Source organism: Aphelocoma coerulescens, chromosome 5 (genome assembly GCF_041296385.1).
Source record: "Aphelocoma coerulescens isolate FSJ_1873_10779 chromosome 5, UR_Acoe_1.0, whole genome shotgun sequence".
In the NCBI taxonomy this organism is placed as follows: Eukaryota; Metazoa; Chordata; class Aves; order Passeriformes; family Corvidae; genus Aphelocoma; species Aphelocoma coerulescens.
In genome coordinates, this window is record NC_091019.1 from 52647900 (window position 1) to 52669394 (window position 21495).

A 21495-nucleotide genomic window follows, 5' to 3' on the forward strand; every position below is an offset into this window, starting at 1 on the left:
TCATTTGGAAATGGTGAGTGACAGCTGCTGCAGCTTTGGCTGTCTGTCAGTGATGGTGAACAGACAGAATTCTGAATTGAACTTCTGCACAGTTCAGGTGCTGAGCCCTGAGTAGAACTGTAATTACATAGTGCATAACCTACATTGTGTACATTATGAAACAGTATTTATTTTTCTTTAGAGTATTAAATTAGAGAAAATGGGAAATGAAGAATGATTTCATTTTGGTTTTTTTTTTTTTCCCAACATAATTTAAAAATATTTTGCTGAATTTTTCCTTCTTTTGTGGTTTGGCCATTGCATGAGAAATTCTGGCTCTTAATTGGGAGTGCACACATTTTGCCTGAAAGCATCTCTTGGCATGTCTTTTTGTATCCCCCAAACCAGTTCCTTCATATTTCAGCTGATTCAGGCATTGCAGTACATACTGGGACTTCACAAATTTTCAATATCTGTGTGAATAATTTAATTTGCAGGTAGATTCTTTTGGTACGTACAGGTACAGTAAGAACACACAGCTTTTTCAGAGCAGTTTCCAGAAGGCAGACACCTAACTGCAGGGTAGCAAAGAAGAACTGTGCATCTGTCCAACACGACAAATCACTTCTCCCCAGAATCCTTAGGCTGAGCCAGAGCACCTGAAGAATAGTTCAGGTATAAAGTCCTTCCATCTATTTTGTAGTTGTTTTTTTTTATTATTATTATTTTTTTTTATTTTATCTTTGCCTGTATTGCATTTAGACCTCATTGCTTTAAAAGGTATGAATAACACTCTCTCTCTTCTTCTGCTAGGTATGGGTGCCATTCTCCCAGGTGCTCTGCAGTTTTCTCCATCAAAGAAGGATTATTTGAAATCAGCCTGGTACTGGCTTTGCAAGGTTACACAGCTCCTCTGTTAGAACGAAGGTTCCAATTCACTCTGGATTTCACTAGAGCAGCATGAAATAGCTCTTGATTCTAATACAATAGCTATGACAAGGTTAGAATGAAGCTGAGAGTAGAGTTTTATTTGAGAGAAGAGAGGAGTGGAAAAGGGAGGAGCTGAAAGCAGCAGGAGTGGAAGGGAAGTCATACGTGACTTTAATCACAGATGAGAATGAGAGACCACTTGCCTGCAGATTTACTGTCAGAGGGGATTCATTTTTATATATGTGATTTTGGAACAAAGTATGCAAGCTTTATTTTTTCTGTCAAATGCATGGGTCAAAATGAGATATGTTTATAGTTAATCTAATTCCTTCTGTGTTCTTTATTCTAGTCCAGTACTATATGTCTAGAAAAAAAAAATCTTTTTTTAAAAAATTTATTCTGCTTTTCACATTTCCAGGATATTTTTAGATCTCTTTGACATATCTACAGATTTTAAAATCAATGGGAATCATGTCTGCTCAGTGTTTCCCAGACTGAGTTAGAAGGACAGTTTTTTAAAGGCAGTAAGGAAGAGATGCTTTTATAAATGTTTACATATTTTTTTAAAACTCTCTTCCTTAGTGGCTTGCAAAGTTTATGTAAAATATAACATGAGAAATCAGCCTAATTGCATATCTAAACTCCATATTTTTCAGTCTTTAAAACTGAATTCTGGAATTCCTTGTTTGAAAACTGCATTGAGTTCCTAGTTCAAGACATGCAAAAGAAAATATCTTTGATCTCATAAGATCTCTAAGATTCATGAGAACTACTTGCAAGGTGAAATAACCACAGATTGGTTGTGAAAGAACTTGCAAAAGGATTTTCCTAACTAACTGTGTTCAGGGTTTCAATATGTTTTCCTAGTACTTATTATTGGCAGAAGCCTGTATGCTAGGATTCTGAATTTGAGGAGAGAACATTCTTTAAAACTCTTTTATTATTTCCTCTCCTAGAGCTAGTTCCTTAACTACTCCAAGAGGACTTAGGTTCAGTTAGAACTATGTATTATATTTACTATCTAATGATGCTCCCTGGTTAAAAAGATTTTGCAAAGGAGATGTTCAAAATAGTGTTTCTCGTTTTAATTCATCATCATGCCTTGAAAACTCCAAATGGTTTTAGTTTTATATTACATAACATTTTAATTATTTATATATATATATATAGGATTAGATTTTCCTGCTAATAATTCATTGTACATTTGAACTTACAATTTGTTGTGCATTTGAAATTAATGGAGATGCTCTAAGTTTTTACTGTTTTACTGGTTTATCTGAGTACAGGATTTGGCCTAACTGGTAGACAGAGAAGCAACACATAGGGACCATGTTTATTTTTTTCTAAATAAAAGCTGAGGTACTTGCCAGTCATAGAATAAAAATTAATAAAATTCTGGGCAATATACTACATAGTATCATATAATCTTTAGGATTTCTGGAATTACTTTTATCAACAACTTAGTCATGTGGGCATTTCGGAAGGATAAAAAAACATTTCACCCCCTCAAATCAGCCCTTGCGTAATTTTTACAGATTTTTTAACTCCTGGTTGGAGTGTGATTGTTTAGTTGTGTTCATATAACCATTGGAAAGGCCACTGTCTAGATGTCTGGTGAATTACTTATCTCAGTAAATGCTGAGTCTAACTGTGTGATGATTCTTGTCCTGCGTGCATTTTACATCACTAACCAAAAGAAGCTCTCTTACTAAGTTTTTCAAGATTATCCATGCTTATTTGTCTATGAATCAGAGGTGAACAGCATACCTTTATTTTGAAAAAAATACTCTCCCTTCAACCCCCAAGGCAATCCACATTTGCGAACCAAAATGGTAAAGGCATCCAAGGCCTAACTGCATGTATCAGGAAGACTGTTCATATGGAAATCTGTGCTGCTGCTGTGAGTATGAGTGGTGTGTAACCCGGGTCTAGAATATAAAAGGTGAAGAATAAGAATTTATGAAGAGTGTAAGTGGTGTCTTCATCAGAGATTCACAATTTACTGTCAAAGAAGTAATTTATTTTTTTTTAAACATTAATAGAAAAGCGTTCATTGGGGGAGGAACCTGCTTTGGACTTTTCATTAAAAACAGCACTTCTGTCAGTTATTCCGGTGTAATTCTGCGTTGACACAGCTGTGAGACAGCGGCGACACTTGGTGGGGGGCCCCAACACCGCTGGAGAGGAACGTGGCGCCCCACAGGGGAGGGGTCGAGGAGCAATGGACGAGGTGCTGCAGCTGTGGGAGGGGAAGCCCGCGGAGGCCACAGCCGCCGCCGGGGCGCCGCGCGGTGTTCGCCGCAGGTCAGGGGCGCGCGGCCGGGCAGCCCCCGCGCGGGGCCTGGCGCTGAGGGGGCGGCAGCCCCCGCCCGTTCCGGCGCTGCCCTGCCCCGCGGAGGCCGCGGTAGCGCCGCGTTGCCCGGAGACCGGCTCGGCGGGGCTGGAGCTGCCCCGGCCGGGGGCTGTGGCGTTCAGCCCCGCGCCGCCGGGGAGGGAGCCGCGGAGCTGCGCTGCGGGACGGGGGCGGGGAGCGTCACTGCACCACAGCGACCGTCCCTCCTCCCGGGGCGGGCGGATAGGCGGCACCCGGGTACCGCGGCGGGGCTGTTTCGTTCCGCTTCGCGCCGCGCCCTGCCCTGCCTCGCCGGTGAGGGGCGAGCCCGCAGCCGAGGGCTCCGCCGTGCCCTTCTGGCGCTCGGGGACACTCCGCTTCCTGCGCCCTCGCTGCGGACAGGGGTGGCCGGCAACGAGGGGAAACTTGGCTCGAAACTCCAGCCCGCAGCGGCTGCAGCGGGCTCTGGGGCTGCGGGCGCGGCCCCGCCGCCTGCCCGCCCGGGCCGAGCGGAGAAAGTTTGCCGGCAGGAGGCTGGGCGGGGGCGGCGGCCGGCGGGCGCTGCCGCAGTGTGTGCGCCGAGCCGGGACTGCTGCCGGCGGCGGGAGCGCCCCGGGGCTTCGCTCCTGCCGCCCTCGGTGCGATGTGACGCTCGGGGACAGCGTCGGCTGCCGGAGGCTTTAGTTGTTACATGCGCCCAGTAATCTTCTCCAAAATGGATTTTAGTCATAGCAATCTTTTTGGATACATAGAAGACCTGCAGGAACTAACTATTATAGAGAGGCCAGTACGCAGGAGCCTGAAGGTATATACCTTGAAATAGAACGATGCTTTAAAATCCATTTTAAATTGTGTCTGTTTTAATTATGCACAAATAAGTGAATGTACAGTTTGTTTATTTATTTTTTTTACGGCACCAGCATACGAAACATTGTTCTCAGTCATTTTACAATCTCGAATTCTAGATAGCAGGGGTTTAATATTTTCAGTATGAGAATATTAAGATGGGAACAAATCGACTAACCTGGGTCTTTAGATTAATTTATATGCCACTTGTTTAATAGTGATAGTGTCTGACTTGAAACAGTACTTCTCTGACATTCCGTCTTTTCGTGGTGAAAGATTTATTTGATTGAATTTGAAATGTTGGCTAGAGGCTTCATGAATAAATTCAAATTACTCATGAAGCTAGCCCTGTATATGTGGGGAGAAAGGGGTTGTTTTAAGAAGATTAAGACAGTGAAATAGTAAGGCATTGTAAACTCATAATTTCTGTTTCACACTTGACAGACCCCAGAAGAAATAGAAAGATTGACAGTTGATGAAGAACTCAGTGATATTGAAAGGGCTGTTTATCTACTCAGGTATTTCCTAAAACGTTACTGTGAAACATTGCTGACCATCATGTTTACATACACGTTTTTAGTGTTTTACTCTTCACTCCTTTAATTTTCAGTCTATTAGTAGTTTTTTTAATCTTCAACTATGTTAAGCATATAGGCAAGATAAGAATAGGTACTGTAATTTTAAAAAACTATAAATTTTTCATTATATTAAAAAATAATATATTATATATAAATGGGATGTCTATGTATATGTATAAGCATTTCTGAGCTATTAATATGGTCCTCACCAGCACAGAGTTGTACTTAATCATCTTTTCCCATGCAGTTGATTTTGCAAGATTCCCTAAGCATTAATGTTATTAACACCAATCATTCAGGGAGTTCATAGTCAGTCTAAGCAAATATTCACTCATGGACAGTTACCACAGGCTGGTAGCAGAGCTGTTCTAGCATCCTGTGTATGTTTGGACTTTCAGAAGAGAAAAACTTGAGAGGTTAGGTTTACAGCCCTTAGAAATTATTGTAGAAGATACTGTGTTAATACTTCCCTGTGTTCTATTTTTTTTCGGGTTACCTCCTTCTTCTTGTTGAAAGCATTTATTTGCAGCTACTTGAAAAACTTAAATTTGGTAGCTTAAAATACGGATTTTTCAACTACTGTGTAAGTCATCTTTAAGAGTACAAGTGTTCTGGGGGATTTTGAGTTGAATATGCATTTTTAAACAATACCTAGTAATTGGAGAACCAGCTGCAACTCCCTCTCAGTTTGCTTATTCTGCTGTTTTAAGTGCTTTTCTAGTCTATGTCTGTGCTCAGTGTTTAGAATAGATATCTTTGGTGATTTAATTTTCTCTTTTTGGGGTGCATGGCATTATTTTTAAGTTATCATTTTTGTCCACTGATACTGCTTTTGATACTGACTTCTGTTTATGGTTTGGGTTTTTTTTATGCTGAAATTTATGAAATAGAGGATTTTAAAACTTGCTTTGCTCTTAGTTCCTGTACTGAAAGCAGTCTGTTGACTCTAGGGAAATTCAGAGAAAACAGTTTGCACGTGCTGTATATCATGGAAAGGATGCATATCAATTCTGGTTTTTTACCTCACAACAACCAGTGTAGGTGATGTTTTTTTTTTTTTCTTTTCCAGTGTGGTAGCAAATTTCTTTGCTCTTTTTCCAATTAAAGATCACATTTCCAGCATATATGTCTTAACTAGATCATTGCCTTTTTAAATGGCAAAAGGTTCCACTTAATATCTTTCATCTTATCAATTGCTTTTCAACCTGGCCTTGACCTTCTCCTGACACATTTATCTGATTTTTCCTACTCTAGCAGCTGTTCTTGAGACATAACATTCTTTTTCTTTTAATGAAGCTTTCATTTTTTTCTCTGCATAGTTCTCATTGCTGAAAGGTACCTTCAACTCTGCCTGATAGGCTTTTTGTAAGGTAATCTTGCTGTGCAGGTATGTTAATATAATAATCCAGTGGAAGCTTTTGCTGTTGAATAGCATATTGCTGTCCTTGTACTGAGTGGAGTAAAAGCAGAGTTGAAAAGCTGCCTGTTACCCAGTAGTACCTTTTATATAATGTACAAGAGCATGTACTTCTGGCTTGTCAGGAATTTTTAATCTATTTTAATACAATATCCCTGCCTGTTGCTATTTGATAGTAATGTCAGTCCAGTCTTTCTGTGCCTCATTTTCTCACACAGATGCATTATTCACTGTCCTTCAGGTTGTTCCTTATGTGGGACTTTCCTTGATCTTATCCAAAAAGCCACTGCCTTTTCTGAAAATCTGTCCATAGAAATGGCTTTGCTGAGATGCAAACAATTTGTTAATGACACCTCTGTTGTATCCCATTTGGAAAGGATGATGTTATCTCCATATACATTAAAAATGTACAAGAACAATAATAGAAAGCAAATCTCTCACCTTAAGTATCTACAGATAACATCAAAATACTACTTCTGTCCCAATGTCTTTTATATTGTCATTTACTTATTGCACCCTAATGTGCAAGTTGAAGATTTTAAATTTACTGAGGTGAGTATCTTCAGTGTTGCTTGTGCAGTGCAATGGAGCTGATTAATACTGAGTAAAACCTTTGTATGCTACAGCAAAGCTAATGTTTACTAATGATTTTCTGGGAAAGTTCAGGAAGAGTCTTCACATTTTAAAGATTCTGATTCTGAACCAAAAACTTCAACCACTTTCTTCTCTTTTCACATCCTTTCCCTCTAAAACCTGCCCCCAACTTCTCCTCCCCACCCTTGAACTTGGATTTGCTTATATGCAGAGTTGTTCTATGTTTACTAGATATTTGTTTTTAAAAGATTTCTGCTCTTGTAGTCTTTTACTGTAGTAGGCTGAAAATGGGTACATTGACATCCCAAGTTGGAGAGGATAGATTTTTTTTCCCCTAGTGACTGATTCTTGCTTGCTGTATATATGAGAAGGTGTTAATTTCCCAACTCTCAGAGTTTCATCAGTTATTCTTCTCTTTTCATTCTTGTGTTCTCCACTTCTCGTTTGCCAGTGGTATCATGGAGTTTCTGGCATGGTCTTATACTTCTTGGTACTGTAAAGGTATTTGTTTTGCTCATCTAGTATGTATTTGTAACCATTTAGGGATTATTTTGCATTTCCATAGTGTCCTGTCTGTGTCTAGCCATGATGCATGGTCACAGATTTTGTAAATTTCTGTTCATTGTCTTCTCCTAAGTATGACATAATTATATATCTACAAGTGTTTTTAGCACCTGGTAAGTACATTGACACATTGATCCTGTGTGAGATCTCACTTCCATAGGGACATGATTTCATTGTAATTGCTTTTTTTGTTGTTACCTATCATAATTTGGTTTCAGATTCTAAAGTGATAATTGCAATTTTGATAATCCTAAAAAGTTAATCTCTCTCATTATTATTTCTAGTGAATGTCTTTGCTTTCTGTCTCCCCTTTTCTGCTAGTACTATTTTTCAGATAACTATGTAATGAGGTAAATTGATAAGAAGATCTAGCTAAAGCTGATGATTTTTAGTTGCATTAGTTTTCAGATAAATCAACTCTTTGATTTGCTACATCATGTGGATATAGAAACAGTTCTGCAAGCAAAAGGAGAGGATGTAGTAGCTCTCCTGGTGGCTAGAGTTACTTTAATATGACATGAGCATAAGTGAACTTCTGCTTTAAATCACTGATGCCCAGAGTACTCAGTTTTATTTAGGTAACATTCTGCAATTAGACTGAGCAAGTTCTAATTTAATAAGAATGTGGTAAATAGTGGACTGTAATTTGTTTTAATCTTATTTAACCTTGATTCTGGTAGAGGAACCTGGGCTTCCTTAGACCAGACTGTCAGGGATGTTCACGAACTTCTCATTGAAATCAAATGGATTTAGGGACTTCTGGAGGGAGAGGCATCTGAGTGTCTCAGCTCTATCTTTTAGAGCTTCAGCCTGTGTGTTTGGTGGTTTCTGGAGGGTGTAACAGGAATCACTGAAGAGTTGTATTCTGCCTGGGCTTTGCATGCTGCTGGCCCAGCAGAAGAACAAGGAAGCAAAATAGCTCCACATCTCAACCAAGTCAGTGTCAAGATTGATGGCTTATCATAAAACCATCAGCAGCTTAAGAGAAGCTGCCAGACCACACTGAAGCAACTGAATAGTTTGCATTCCACCTCAGGGCATTGTGACCTCTACCAGGACAGTGGCAATAAGCAGCTCGGGGACAATTTTTTTAATTCCTGCTGTGAACTTTTGCCTGTAATCTTAGTTTTCATGTTTTCTGATGCTTGATTCATGTTATTACTTATAATAATTTGTCTTACTGTGGCTCCCTCTTTTGTGGTATACAGCCAGCAGTAGGTATTGTTTGCTTGATGAGAATCTGGTTCTGGATGCTTACTGGCATGTGCACTGCAGAGTGGTTTGTTTTTGATTTTTTTGATAGATTTCCCTAGGGCTTTTACATTTATGTGTTTACTATATGATTTTGTATTCAGCTACATTTTGGTTTTTTTTTCATTTGTGTCTGCTTCGTGTTAAAGCTTCCAGACCTTGACATTTGTATCTTACTCAAAATTACAGGGTAATAATGAGTTATTAAGCTGGAAGACTGAATTATTCACCCTTTTGAGAACATAGTATGCTTTGTTTTTGGAGATGTCCTATCTGTCAGTGTAGAAAACAACACAATCCCTTTCTAAAATATTTAACATAGTTTTTGAAGACACAATAGGTACTCTGTCTAGATTGGAAAGAATTCACTGCCTTTAAACTTAGGATGGCTTAAAAAGATCACAGCAACAACAAGAAAAGTTGTACTTTATTGTAGCTATCCTTGATTTGCTAGAGCATTCTCAAATTCTAAGCATCTTTTAATACATTCTGTGCTGTTAATTGTGAACATCAAAACCACTGCTATTTAAAAGTTTGTGGGTTTTAAATTTTTTGTCTTGTTTTTAGTGGTCGTGTTAGTTTTGGGAAGTTTCATTTTTCTGTAGGTGAAGGCAACTCACCTTTGATTTTAAATGAAAGCTTTCATTTACATGTAAATTTAGGAGCTGATTTTCTGCATTGTATCAATTTTTTGGGTGTGTTACATAATCATGAAAACTGGCTACTCTATTCCAGATATACAGTTTATGGTTCTGATGCATACATGGTATACTGAATGATCCAGCTGTAATGCTCAGCATATTGGAAAATAGTTCTGCCGTCTGTAGTGCCGAGCTGTAAATATTAATGTAAGAAGTATTTCTTCATTTTCCCCATCTTTTAATTTTCAAATTGCACTTAAATTTTATAAAAGTTTCCTTCTGATTCACTTTGCTAGACAGGTAAACTGTTTTCTTGACCTTAAATGTGTTATGCAAATAAATTAATGAGTGTAAAATTGATTCTTTCACTTTAGAGTAAAAGGTGTGTCTGTAGTGTTGCTCAGTCATATACTTTTATTTAAATTTAGATTTGTGCAAATACTTCTGTTAATCATATTTGCTGAGTTGAAACTGCAGCTGAGGAACCAGCTGTGAACATACAGAGCAGTGTTAATGTAGTGCTTTGAGAAGCATAAAAAAAAATAGGAGAGAGAAAAATGTACATTTCAGTATTCTTTCTCAGGCTACAGTCAGTGCAGGAAGATGGCAGTGCCAGCCCTCTCCCTACCCTAGTGTTTGTGCTATGTTTGCCCTTTTGCCTGCACAGCACATTTATCTGAGGCAAACCCTGAAAATGATGGTTAGTTTTATTCTGATCGACTGTGTGATCCAGGACTTTGTACACTTTAAAAAAGACCTGTGCCGGCACAAAGGAACTGAATAGCAACATGGGAACAATGCTTGGGAGGGGGTGAAATGTCTTTGAGACTTAGCACTATGTTTGGCTGGCTTATGGTATTTATGAAGTTCTGGTTTCATGGTGTCTGGTTTCACAGTCAAGTTAAACTGAAGCTTTCCTGGTATCAGAGAGGAGCTCTCCTCTCCTTCCATTATGTGGCTGCATGTTACTGGTAAGTTTTGTGTACCAGTGCTAATGCTGTTGCAGCCATGCAATCTCAGTCAGATTAGGGAATGGATGCTAATACTAACAAGTTTTTCAGATGCTTGCTTCCAGCAAAGTGTGGAACAAAATGCGACTGCTCGTGCTACTATAAATGGGAGCATGAGCAAGAAGTCACAGCTGGTAGATGACTCTCCCATCAATAGCAAACCAGATTTAGTTCTCATTACTCTAATTTTGAATGTATGCTCTGAATCTGTGAAGTAAAGTACTGGTTGAAATGACCAGAGAATAGAAAGTATCAGCTGTTAAAGAATCATTAAAGTTGGAAAAGACCTCCAAGGGCATTGAGTCCAACCTCTGACTAAACACCACCATGTCAAATAAACTATAGCACTAAGTGCCACAGCCAGTCATTTTATGAACACTTCAAGGGATAGAGAATCTACTACTGCTCTGGGATGCCTTAACTACCCCTTCCTGATCTTCAGCTTGACCCTTCCCTGACACAGTTTGAGGCTGTTTCCTCTCATCCTGTCACTTGTTGCCTGAGGGAAGAGGCTGATACCCACCTGGCTACAAACCCCTTTCAGGTGGTTGTGGAGAATAGTAAGGTCACCCCTGAAGCCACCTCTTCTCCAGGCTAAACAACCCCAGCTCCCTCAGCTGCTCCTCACAAGACTTGTGCTCCAGCTCAAGCTCTGTTGCCCTCAATGCTCCAGCACCTCAATGTCTTTTCTGTCGTGAGGGGCCCAGAATGGAATACAGGATTCGAGGTGGCCTCACCAGTGCCAAGTACAGGGGGCCAGTCACTGCCCTGCCCCTGCTGGCCACACTATTGCTGACCCAGGCCAGGATGCCATTGGCCTTCTTGGCCACCTGGGCACAGCTGGCTCATGTTCAGCTGCTGTCAACCAGCACTTCCTTTTCCACCTGGCAGCTTTCCAGCTGTTCTGCCCTCAGCCTGTCACGCTGTGTGGGGTTGTTGTGACCCCAGTGCAGGACCTGATGTTTGGCCTTGTTGAACCTCATACCAGTGGCCTGAGCCCATTGATCCAGCCTGTCCAGATCTCCTTGCAGACCCTTCCTACCCTCCAGCAGAGTGACATTCCCACCCAACTTGGTGTTATCTGCAAATTGACCAAGGGTGCCCTTGATCCTCGTGTCCAGATCTAATACTAAGCCCTGGGGAACACCACTGGTGACCATCTGCCAACTGAACGCAGCACCATTCATCACTGCTCTCTGCATCCAGCTGTCCAGACAGGTTTTAACCCAGCAAAGAATACACCCATCCAAGCCATAAGCAGTCAGCTTCTCCAGGAAAAGGATGTGGGAAACTGTATCAAAGGTTTTGCTGAAGTCCGCATAGCGTATAGCCACACCCTACACCACCACTAGGTGGTTCACCTGGTCATAGAAGGGAGATCAGGTCTGCCTGAGGTTTGGAAGTCTGCCTGAGCTGTGATGTGTGAGACTAGGTAGTTCTTCCTTACATGTTGTCAGGTTCTTCTCTGGAGATGTCAATTATATGTGTGTTTCAGAGTATCTTTGCTCATGACATAATAAGGAGAAACTTGGTGGCTACAAGGTATAGATGTTACTTTTTAATATCAGACACAGTTGAAAAATCTGTGGGTTTTCTTCTTTTCTGTTGTCCTGGGAAAACCTTATCATCCTCTCCTAGAAACATTCGACGTAGGAATATCCACCTAAATATTGCCCATGTTTCTTTCTTTCTACATGATGGATCCCATACATAAATAGCATGTTGCCCAGCAGGAGAGTGAGTTTCTTTTGGTTTTGTTTAGATAGGCACTGGCATTTAATAAATAAGTTTAACACACAGTTCATTTCAGAGGTCACATAATTAATGTGTAAGTATAATAATTCTTCTTTATATCACCTTCCTTAGAAAGTTACAAGTGTTTATAGAAACATTTTGTGCTTACAAGGAGCTTTTATCCTCATGCTTGCTCAATATTACTAATTTATGTTTTTATCCTTTGCCTGATTTGGCAAGAAATGATAGTATTGCACTAGTTTTTGTCAGGACCTGGAAATGCCAGTGGAAACTCTATGAGGATGTAGATGAGAAAATGTGACATTTTATGTTAGAATATATCAAAGGTACAGACTCCTCAATGAGTAGATCAAGCTGTCCATTTATGGCTAGTCTGAATATGCTTTCGCGTGATGGTGCCCAGTAAAAGAATGGCTGTTTTATGCTAGGGACTGAAACACAAATCTCTAGTCAATTTTCATGGAATCGTTGAAGGCTGGGATCAGAAGGGATCAAAGGTTATCTAATTCCAACCCTCTGCCACAGGCAGAGACACCTTCAACTAGGTCAATTTGCTCAAGGCCCCATCCAGCTTGGCTGTGGATGCTTCCAGGGATGGGAACTCTGAGCAACCTCTTCCAGTGCCTCTCCACCCTCTCAGTAAAGAATTTCTTCCTAGTATTCGATTTAAACCTACTCTCAGTTTGAATCCTTTTCCCTTTGTCCTATCACTACATGCCCTTGTAAAAAGTCCTTTTTCAGCTTTCCTGTAGGACCCCTTTAGGTACTGTAAGGCTTCTATAAGAGGCTGCTCTCTTTTCCAGGCTGAACAACCCCAATTCTCTCAGCCTTTCCTCACAGGACAGGTGCTCCATCTCTTTAGTTTTCTTTGTGGCCCTCCTCTGGACTTGTTCAAACGTGTTGATGTCCTTTCTCTGCTGAGGGACCCGGACCTGGATACAGCACTCCAGGTTGGGTCTCATGAGAGCAGAGTAGAGGGGCAGTGTCACATTGCCTTGCTGGCCACGCTGCTTTGGATGCAAAAGCCCAGGATACAGTTGGCTTTCTGGGCTATTGCACAGTGCACATTGCCAGCTCATGTCCAGCCTCTCACTGACCAGCACCCCCAAGTCCTTCCTAGCAGGGCTGCTCTGATCTGTTTGTCTACTGGCCTGCGTGGGTACCAGGGGTTGCCCCAATCCAGGGACAGCACCTTGCATTTGGTCTTGTTAGACCTCATGATGTTCCAGCAACACTCAGTTTGGTGTCATTGGCAAACTTGCTGAGGCTGCACTTGATCCTTTCGAGTCATTAATGACGATACCAAGTGACACTGGTCCCAGTACAGACCTCTGAGGGATACCACTTGTCACTGATGTCAATTGAGACCACTATCCTCTGAATGTGAACATCCAACCAATTCCTTATTCACCGAACACGTTTTTCTTGCAAACTCCTTCAGGTGTTTTGCAGACTACTTTGTTATACACGTAGGAAGCCCTTCATGTGTCATGCTGTGATGCTTCTGTGGCCCTGCATTCTGACTCCATATGTTGCTGACACAAAGAAGAAACAGCACTTAGTACTGATCCAGCTACTCTTTCCATAAAAGCAGTTAAGTAGCATGCACTGCTGCCTGTCCCAAAAAATCGGAGTACTCTGAGACTCTTGAGAAGAATAACTCTTAGTGCTGATACACTGCATATTTTTGCATTCAGGGCTGCTTAAAAGCTTTTCTGAATCTCCGCAAGACAAGGTAGATAAAACTCCATTATATATTGGTACACTGTAAACTTCATATGCAGGGAAGTTGTTTTACTGAGGTGAAATTCTGATTGTAATTTAAGGACTTCAGAACTAGGACTGCAGTCTTGGGGCTGTATCTGTACCTTAGCAGATATTCTATGACAGAAGAATTTGGAATGAGACAAGAAATAGCTTTGTTGAGATTTAAAATTAATCCTGCTCTCTGGGGTAAACTTGTATAACAGTTCATTTAGCTATTTTTAGAGTTAACTTTAGTAATATTAATGTTTTTGTCCTTGTTCCACCAGCTGGTACTCTAAATGCCAACACTGAGTTACCCTGGATTTTGTCAAGCCTTGGAGCCCAAAGCTTTATGTCACAGGAAAAAACCCCAGGATTATTTAATCACTTAGAAATTTTTACACTGGGAAAATACAATGGGAATGTAGACAGTCCTTGAGAATAAGCAACTCAAAGAGATCTGCATAATTCATTGAGAAGTTCTCCAGTGTTGGTAGGAGCATCTTATTTAATCTTCTAGGGGCAGCTTTTTGTATAAGAGGAGCTCTCTTTAGTTCTTGAGGACAAACAGAAAAGGAAATTGAAGTGATTTCTATAGCAAGGGTTTCTATTGACATAGTCTGGCAAAACCTATATTACAGCTAAAGAACCAACTGTTTTAATTATGCACAATTATAGGACTCTGTACCTGAATAAGAAGATTGCTTCAGATTCAAAAACTGAGGCTAGAAGTGGCATCTCTAGCCAAAGACAGTTATATCCTCGGGCAAAGATTTTAAAAAAAACCCCAGTAATACAAAATTGATGGGAATTGTTCATAACTGAGTTTTCTTGAAATTCACCCTTTGAGAATTAATGTGTCACTGGCATTCTTATATTTTTGATTCTCCTCTCCTTCCCCCCAGTCTATCTTCCTAGATGAGGTTGGTATGTGTCTTTCCAGTCTGAACTGTAACAGTGTCCTTTGCAGGCTTTGAAAATCAGGGTTCTCCAAACTCATAGGCCTCAGTCTGTTAAAACTAGTTTTACATGGCCATCACATTCACTGCAGTTTGAGGTTGCTCCTCTCTCCATGAATAACCTTGCTGTCTCATGGAGACACTCTTTTTTGAAAAGAGGAGGTCTTTCCCTTTGAATGCTAATTCCCTACGGCCTATCCACCCCCAAAAAAGGAAGAAAAACGTCTTTCTGGTTTAAGAGTAATAAATAAACAGAATGAAGAAGGAGACAAAGAATCCCTTGAAATCTTGTGCTAGATCTCCTGGATACATCTGTCTGAGGCTTGTTTGGCACTGCCTGATACTTTTACACAAGCGGAAGGTACCAGGTGTTTCACATCCACGTTATTAATTGAATGGACTCTTGATGATGCAGGTATTCTTATTTAAATTAATCTATTTAGCTTCTTTTACATTCAAATAAATGTTTCTGCATGTTTCTCTTTGCAAAACATTACCCTATGAGGGGTTAATGTTAGGAAATAAAAATACCAGGCTCTAGATATGTCTCTGTATCTTGGTAGCGGTTGTTCCAGCAGCAGTTTTGTTTATTCCATGTTACGTGACTGTGGGTTCTGAGAATGTGTACAACTCATGTACAGAGTAGCTGAGTCATTCCTTGTCAGTTGTATCAATTCAGAGCAGGACCAAGGGTAATTGCTGTGCTTTACTGAACTCATTAACTGTTGTTGGAAATGCCTTACCCATCTATCCTTACATAGTACCTTTCCTAACAGACTACAGATCGACAGTACTTAGTCATTGCATAATCCCAAAATTGCTGTTGCTTTGTTTACAGAAACGTATTACACTGTGAATTTAGCCTCAGTGTTTCTATGTAATGCTTACTTTCACGTTCTTCCACTTGTTCTTGAATTTACTATAAGAAAGTCAGATTTAGGCAGTGTGTAAGCAGGGATAGATGAACTGGCATGAATGGAATTGCATACGTTTAAGTGTGTATGAGTCCAAGCTGGGTATAGTAACAAGGTTTGTTGTAGGACTTCAGACTTTTTTTTTTAAACTGACAGTATATAAATAAAGGTGACCCATATTGCTAAGTCAGTATAATGTATAGTGGTAAAGAAAGACTGCAGTCTCAAAGAGCATAGTCTTACATTCTTTCTAATAGGGAAAAAAGTAGTTTATGCATTCTTCTTGTCCTTATCTGTTTTTCAAGAATCATCTAGTTTAAGAGAACACTTCTGGCTTTGCAAATAGATCAGTACATCATTTTTTCATTAGGCATTTTTCTCATAAGTTTTTAGAGTCAAATGTCCTATTTGATTTGGAAAAAAAAGAAAGAAATTATTTTTCTTTCACCAATCTATCTTAAATCAGAATAATTTCTTTTTATTTTTTAAATGGCAAAGCACTGTAACTTTAAATAAAATTACGAAAATTTCCACAGGGTATTATGTGACAGTCTAAGAGAAAAGGTATAAACAGAATATCTTGGAGGACTTGGGTTGTTTTTTTTTGTTTGTTTATGGGAGTAGCTTTGTGTCCAAATTGTCAATTATGCCTCTAGTGAAAATTCCACATTTCTTGAAGTAAAACCAGTAAATTAATTTAGGTAGGTATCAGTTGGCTTCTCCCTCTCCCCACCCCTGCTGCCTCCCCATGACTATTGTGGAAAAACAAAGAACAACATTAAGCACTGGAGCCACCAGTTTATGCTATGATTAAATAAAAGTTTTTCAGACCTGCTTGTTTAATTCCAAAACATTTCTCTTTACCAGTTGAAGTACGACAGGAGAGTTGGATTCAAGGTGGATCAAAGCATTTGATAACACAATTGATATTAAAAGAGCTGCACAGCAGAAGTGATGTTGCACTCAATAATGCCATTTCATTTTGGTTGCAGTAGTTTATGTCTACAAAATGGGATGATTTACTGTTTTTCTGTGCTGCATGAGAAGTGCAGCTGACCAGCTTGTGGTCAGATTTTCCAAAGTAACTGGCTGTTTTTTTTCCTCCTCTGTAGTGAAATTGCTTGGTAACTTCTGTTACCAAGAGTATGTTGAGAAGGCTCAACTAGGGACAGAAACAAAATGCTTTAAACATGCTATTTGTATTTTTGTTGTAAGTAGGGGTTGATTGTATTGTCGCTTGCAGAATAAACATATGTAAAAGAGAAATGTGAAAGGCATCTGCTTTAATACACTTTTTTACATGGTAATATTACTTACATTTTTGGGCAGGCTTGGAGATAAAAATCCTGTCTTTAAAGTGAGAAACAGAAAAGATGCCATTTTCACTGCTGAAATTGTAACTGAACTTTTTGAGGGGGAGGATTTATGTCCATATTAAATAGCAAAACATGAGTCATTGCTTGATTGCTGCTCGCACCAAAATTCTTCTGTTATAAACAGTTAATCTCTTTTATGTAATTTCATTTCAAAGCTCACTATTAGGACACCTATTTCTCTGCCATTTTGGGAAGTAGAAGTCAGTTAGATTCAGGGCAAGATGTAATTTTATTTTTGTTTTTTCCAACTGCAGCAATTGGTACTCACTAAATCAACAGAGGAAAAAATGATGGCTACTTAAAATTAACCTGCTTCTTTACTACAGGTTTTGATCCAAGAGTATGTCTATTTCTTCTTATTTTTATCACCATATAAGCAAATTTAGGTGTATTTTAAGGATTACTTGTAAATTCTTTTGACCCTTTCATGCTTGTGGTATTGCAAGAAAATACTTACTACAAATGAGTTTGTAATAAATCAGTAGATGCATACTGGTATGCAAAAATCAACTCTAATTGCAGATAAATGCACTTGTGCTTTGATGACTTAAACTGTCCCACCTATTTGAAAATGATGTGTTAGAGGGTAGATAGATCAATTAAATTAATATACAAATCTTTGTATCTTACGTATTTATTGCAGATTATGAGGGTATTAAGTAAAAACTTCTTCAGTGTCTCATCTTACTTTCTTATTAAGTGAAGAAGCTGGTTTTGGTCTTTTTAAATGAACAGTTGGAACGTGGCAGTTTCTGGATCTGTTGGGTATAATGCCCCACACCTGTAAAACCCATGAGCTGAAAAAGATTCTAACTAGACTTTAGTACTTGATAGGTTGTTTGAGATGTTCATGCCTCACTTTACCTGGTTTTTGGCAAAGGATGTGAGTATTTTCCCCCAAATGTTATTTCTTCCCTTTTATTTTCCTTTTCTTTGCCCTCATTGCTGTGACTGAGAGTTTGCCTTAAGCTCATTATTTTCAGGGGACTACATGCTGGATACCAACTGAGATGGTTTGTGAGACATCTGTAAAGACTATGTTGGTCCTATGGAAGTTGTATAGAACTTTGGAGTTCTTTATGCACTAGAATAACATTGGTAGCTTAAGTACTGTGGGCTGTGTTTAAGGTAAATTCTATCAGTAGATATCCATTTGCATGGATGCCTCTTCAGATACCTAATAAAAGTATTGTTCATGAAAATAATATGTTCTGTTAATATTACACCATGAGTTTAGACTAAAAATTTATTGTTCCTAACCTTTTAGTGATCACTTAATTCAGTTCTTTTTCAGTAACAAACAAACCACAGGAAGGAGGACGGGGGAATGGCATGCAAATAGTATTGTATCAATGGATGCTTTTTACCATAATTTTTCTTTTTCCGTGTTACTTTTTCTTCCATAGAATAATGTTGATACCAGTGTAGTAAATAGATAAGCCAGAAATTCTGGTGGTTAACACTGAATATATGCTGTGAAGGATCTATGCAGCTGAGCATATTTGACATGCATTCAAAGGAAAGAGATATTATTTTCTTCAGAGATGATTCTGGACTAATTTTAGTAAATGTGGGAGGAATTACTGGTAAATGCTTTTATTTATTCTTCCCATTGCAGAATGTCAAACTCTTTCTGGGATAACTGTACCACTAGAAATAAGTTAATATGACTATGTGAGGAAAAAATAGTGTAACAAAAGGCTATTTAAGATTATTGTAGTGATTTTGAAGATAGGGAATGAGGACTATAATTACCTAAACATAATTGAGTAGTGTTGTGGATTAACCCCAGCCAGCTGCCAAGTCCCCCATAGCCACTCGCTCATTGGGACAGAATCAGAAGGGTAAAAGCTGGAAAACTTGTGGGCTGAGATAAAAACAATTTAATAGGGAAAGTAAAGCCACGCACACAAGCAAAGCAAAGCAAAGCACTGCTTCCCACAGGCAGGCAGGTGTTCAGCCATCTCCAGGAGAGCAGAGGTCCATCACGTGTAATGGTGACTTGGAAAGAGAAACATCATCATTACAAATGTTTCCCCCTTCCTCCTTCTTCTCCCCACTTTATATACTGAGTATGATGCCACATGGTCTGGAATATCCCTTTGGTCAGTTTGGGTCACCTGTCCTGGCTGTGTATCCCACCAGTCTCCCATGCACCCCCATCTCCTCCCTAGCATGGCAGTACGAAAAGCAGAAAAGGCCTTGGCTCTGTGTAAGCCCTGCTCAGCAATAACAAGAACATCTCTTTAGTATCAACACTGTCTCCAGCACAAATCCAAAACACAGCCCTATACCAGCCACTGGGGAGAAAATTAACTCTACCTCAGCCAAAGCCAGCACAGGTAGGCAGGAGGATTCCAATGGTGTGCTAATAATGGTTTTAACAAGAATGCAGATATGGGTTAATTGTCTGTATATGTAATGCTTTTTTTTTTTCTACTGTTTGAAATTATTCTGTCAGAGAGCTGGAAATTTGAAAAACTTGTGTCACCATTTCAATTTGTTAATTATGTTAATTGTATTACCCAGCTTGGTTGTCCCCTCCAACATGGAACAAATCCTGTGTGTGTTTGAGAGACATGTCTGACTCTTCAATTTAATTAAGTAGCTGAATTTTATCCTACTTTCCAAAGTGAACATAAATCAAGTAAAGCACTTTTTTGTTTGACAGAACATGAACCAGGAACAGCTTGGAATTGAAGCAGTTTTTAGTTATTTGTGTATTTACTTCAGAAAGCTGCCTTCAATCTATGGTTGCTTTTGATACATGTGAAAGCAGCACTAGAGTCAGCTGTTTGACGTTGTATTGCTGATGCATGTAACTGCATCAGTCTAAAGTAGCTGTCCAATATACTTGAAAATATGAATATTACTGCTATGAATACTCCTTGAATAATGAATAGTGTGTGAACCAGCAAAGCTTTCCTCTTCTGACTTGTCTAAAAGCTAGCTCTTACGAGGAGTAAGTTCACAGTTTCGTGTACATTTTCTAATTAGTTTTTCTTTTGAGTTGTCAGGCCCTTGGAGTATAACAGCAGTAATTTGATAGAAATTTAATATGAACTGTTGAAAGTCATTCTGAGCCCACAGTTAGATTTCCTTGGCTGAGAATAAAACTGCTTCTACAGCTAAAACTTCAAATTGTTTCTAAGATTTCGGATATATTTTTTTGATGCTCACAATTTTACTCCTCTATTTTTCAAATTAGAACATAAGCTTAGCTTGTATTATTAGATATGATACCTGTCTACTTACAATATCTAGATACCTATATATATTATATAAAATATATCTAAGATATCTAGATGTGTTTCTCTTGCATATGAGGGAAAATGCTGTGATCAAAAGCTTCAAACCCTCTCTGTACCCTTTTTTATTTTTATTTTCCTTGTGGCTTTTCATTCAGTCACTGTACTCATACCCTGTACTTTCATTCTGTACTCAGTGTGATTTATAGTGTCTCTATGGGTCTTCTACATTTGCATTTTCCTTTGATCCAGTCTCTGTGATTTTGAAAAAGGCTGATCAACTCTTGTACAAAATATGTTTCATTAACTATTTGTCTGTGTATTACTGTTAGTAAGATTTTGTTGTTACGGGGCTTATAAGCCTGTTCTAAAAAGTTTGAATTTTTTGAAAGACAGGTAAGAAGTTCTACTTCTACTTTAATTCTTAAAAGGCTAGGGTTACTTCAGGCTTTTACCGTGGTCTTCAACTCTTGCACATACAGAAAGGTCTTTTTTATGAAGCCAAGCAGATATAGGCAAAATGACCAGTTAATAATTTCTTTGCTAACCTTTAATGTGCTTTTCTTAATAGCATGCTGAGGAATTGCAAGTGGATTTAGCATAGCATAATTTGTTTTTAAATGATTGAAGAGACTCATAGCAAGGGTTGAGGTGAAGTGGCAGCTTCTGTTAGAGCTGTCAATAAATCTTGAAAAAATAAACAATTTTGTTAGACCTGTGAGTCAGTTTAAGAAAGGAGAGGTTGCAATGTACAGCTACAGCTTTCTATTTTTCAGAAATTCTCATCAGCTTCCATGACTATTAGATTAGAGTTGCTATGAAAAAAAAAGTATGGAATTGATACACAATGGAATATACTGTAGTCAGAAAGGTTGAGAAGGCATGATAGAAATACACAGAATAATAAAGTTGGAGCTTTGGGATCTGTTGTTTATAATTCCCCACACACGTAAGATAGACAAACTGAAGAAGACTCTAAGTATATTTTAGTACTTACTAGGTCATTTAAAGTTTTCCTCTCTGTGTGCATGAAATATACTGATAGGAAAAATAAGACTGGAGAATGAAAAGAGATCCTGTGTCTAAATTAGACTATAAGAGAAATTTAGGTCAACAGAAGTAAATTATCCTTCTAGATTTCAGTTAGCATCTGTGGGTTTTTATTTTTTTCACTTTCAGCATAGAAAAATTACAGGCCTTATACTTTTTCAGAGGGCTTCTTATAGCACATAATGCATGCTGTGAACATGACAAATCTTGTTGAATGTGAAAATTATAAATTCTGGGTCAGTGAATGAGGACTGGCAGAATGAAAGATAATACCAGCTCCTAGCTCATTTTTGCTATATCATCTA

The 21495-nt window shown here is 39.0% G+C and overlaps 1 protein-coding gene across 5 annotated transcripts in view; it reads left to right on the forward strand.

Annotated features, from left to right (window-relative positions):
- Window positions 1-3501: 3501 nt before the first annotated feature.
- The window catches only part of PPP4R4 (protein phosphatase 4 regulatory subunit 4), a 66561-nt gene continuing 48567 nt past the window's right edge, over window positions 3502-21495 (forward strand). For 2 of the 5 annotated variants that reach the window (XM_069018153.1, XM_069018154.1), the window contains exons 1-2: window positions 3512-4046; window positions 4532-4605. In XM_069018153.1, the coding sequence (XP_068874254.1) occupies window positions 3933-4046; window positions 4532-4605 (188 nt within the window). In that variant the 5' untranslated portion in view covers window positions 3512-3932. Of the gene's footprint in view, window positions 4047-4531; window positions 4606-21495 lie in introns of all 5 variants that reach the window. The other 3 variants (XM_069018158.1, XM_069018156.1, XM_069018155.1) reach the window with 3 other exon arrangements.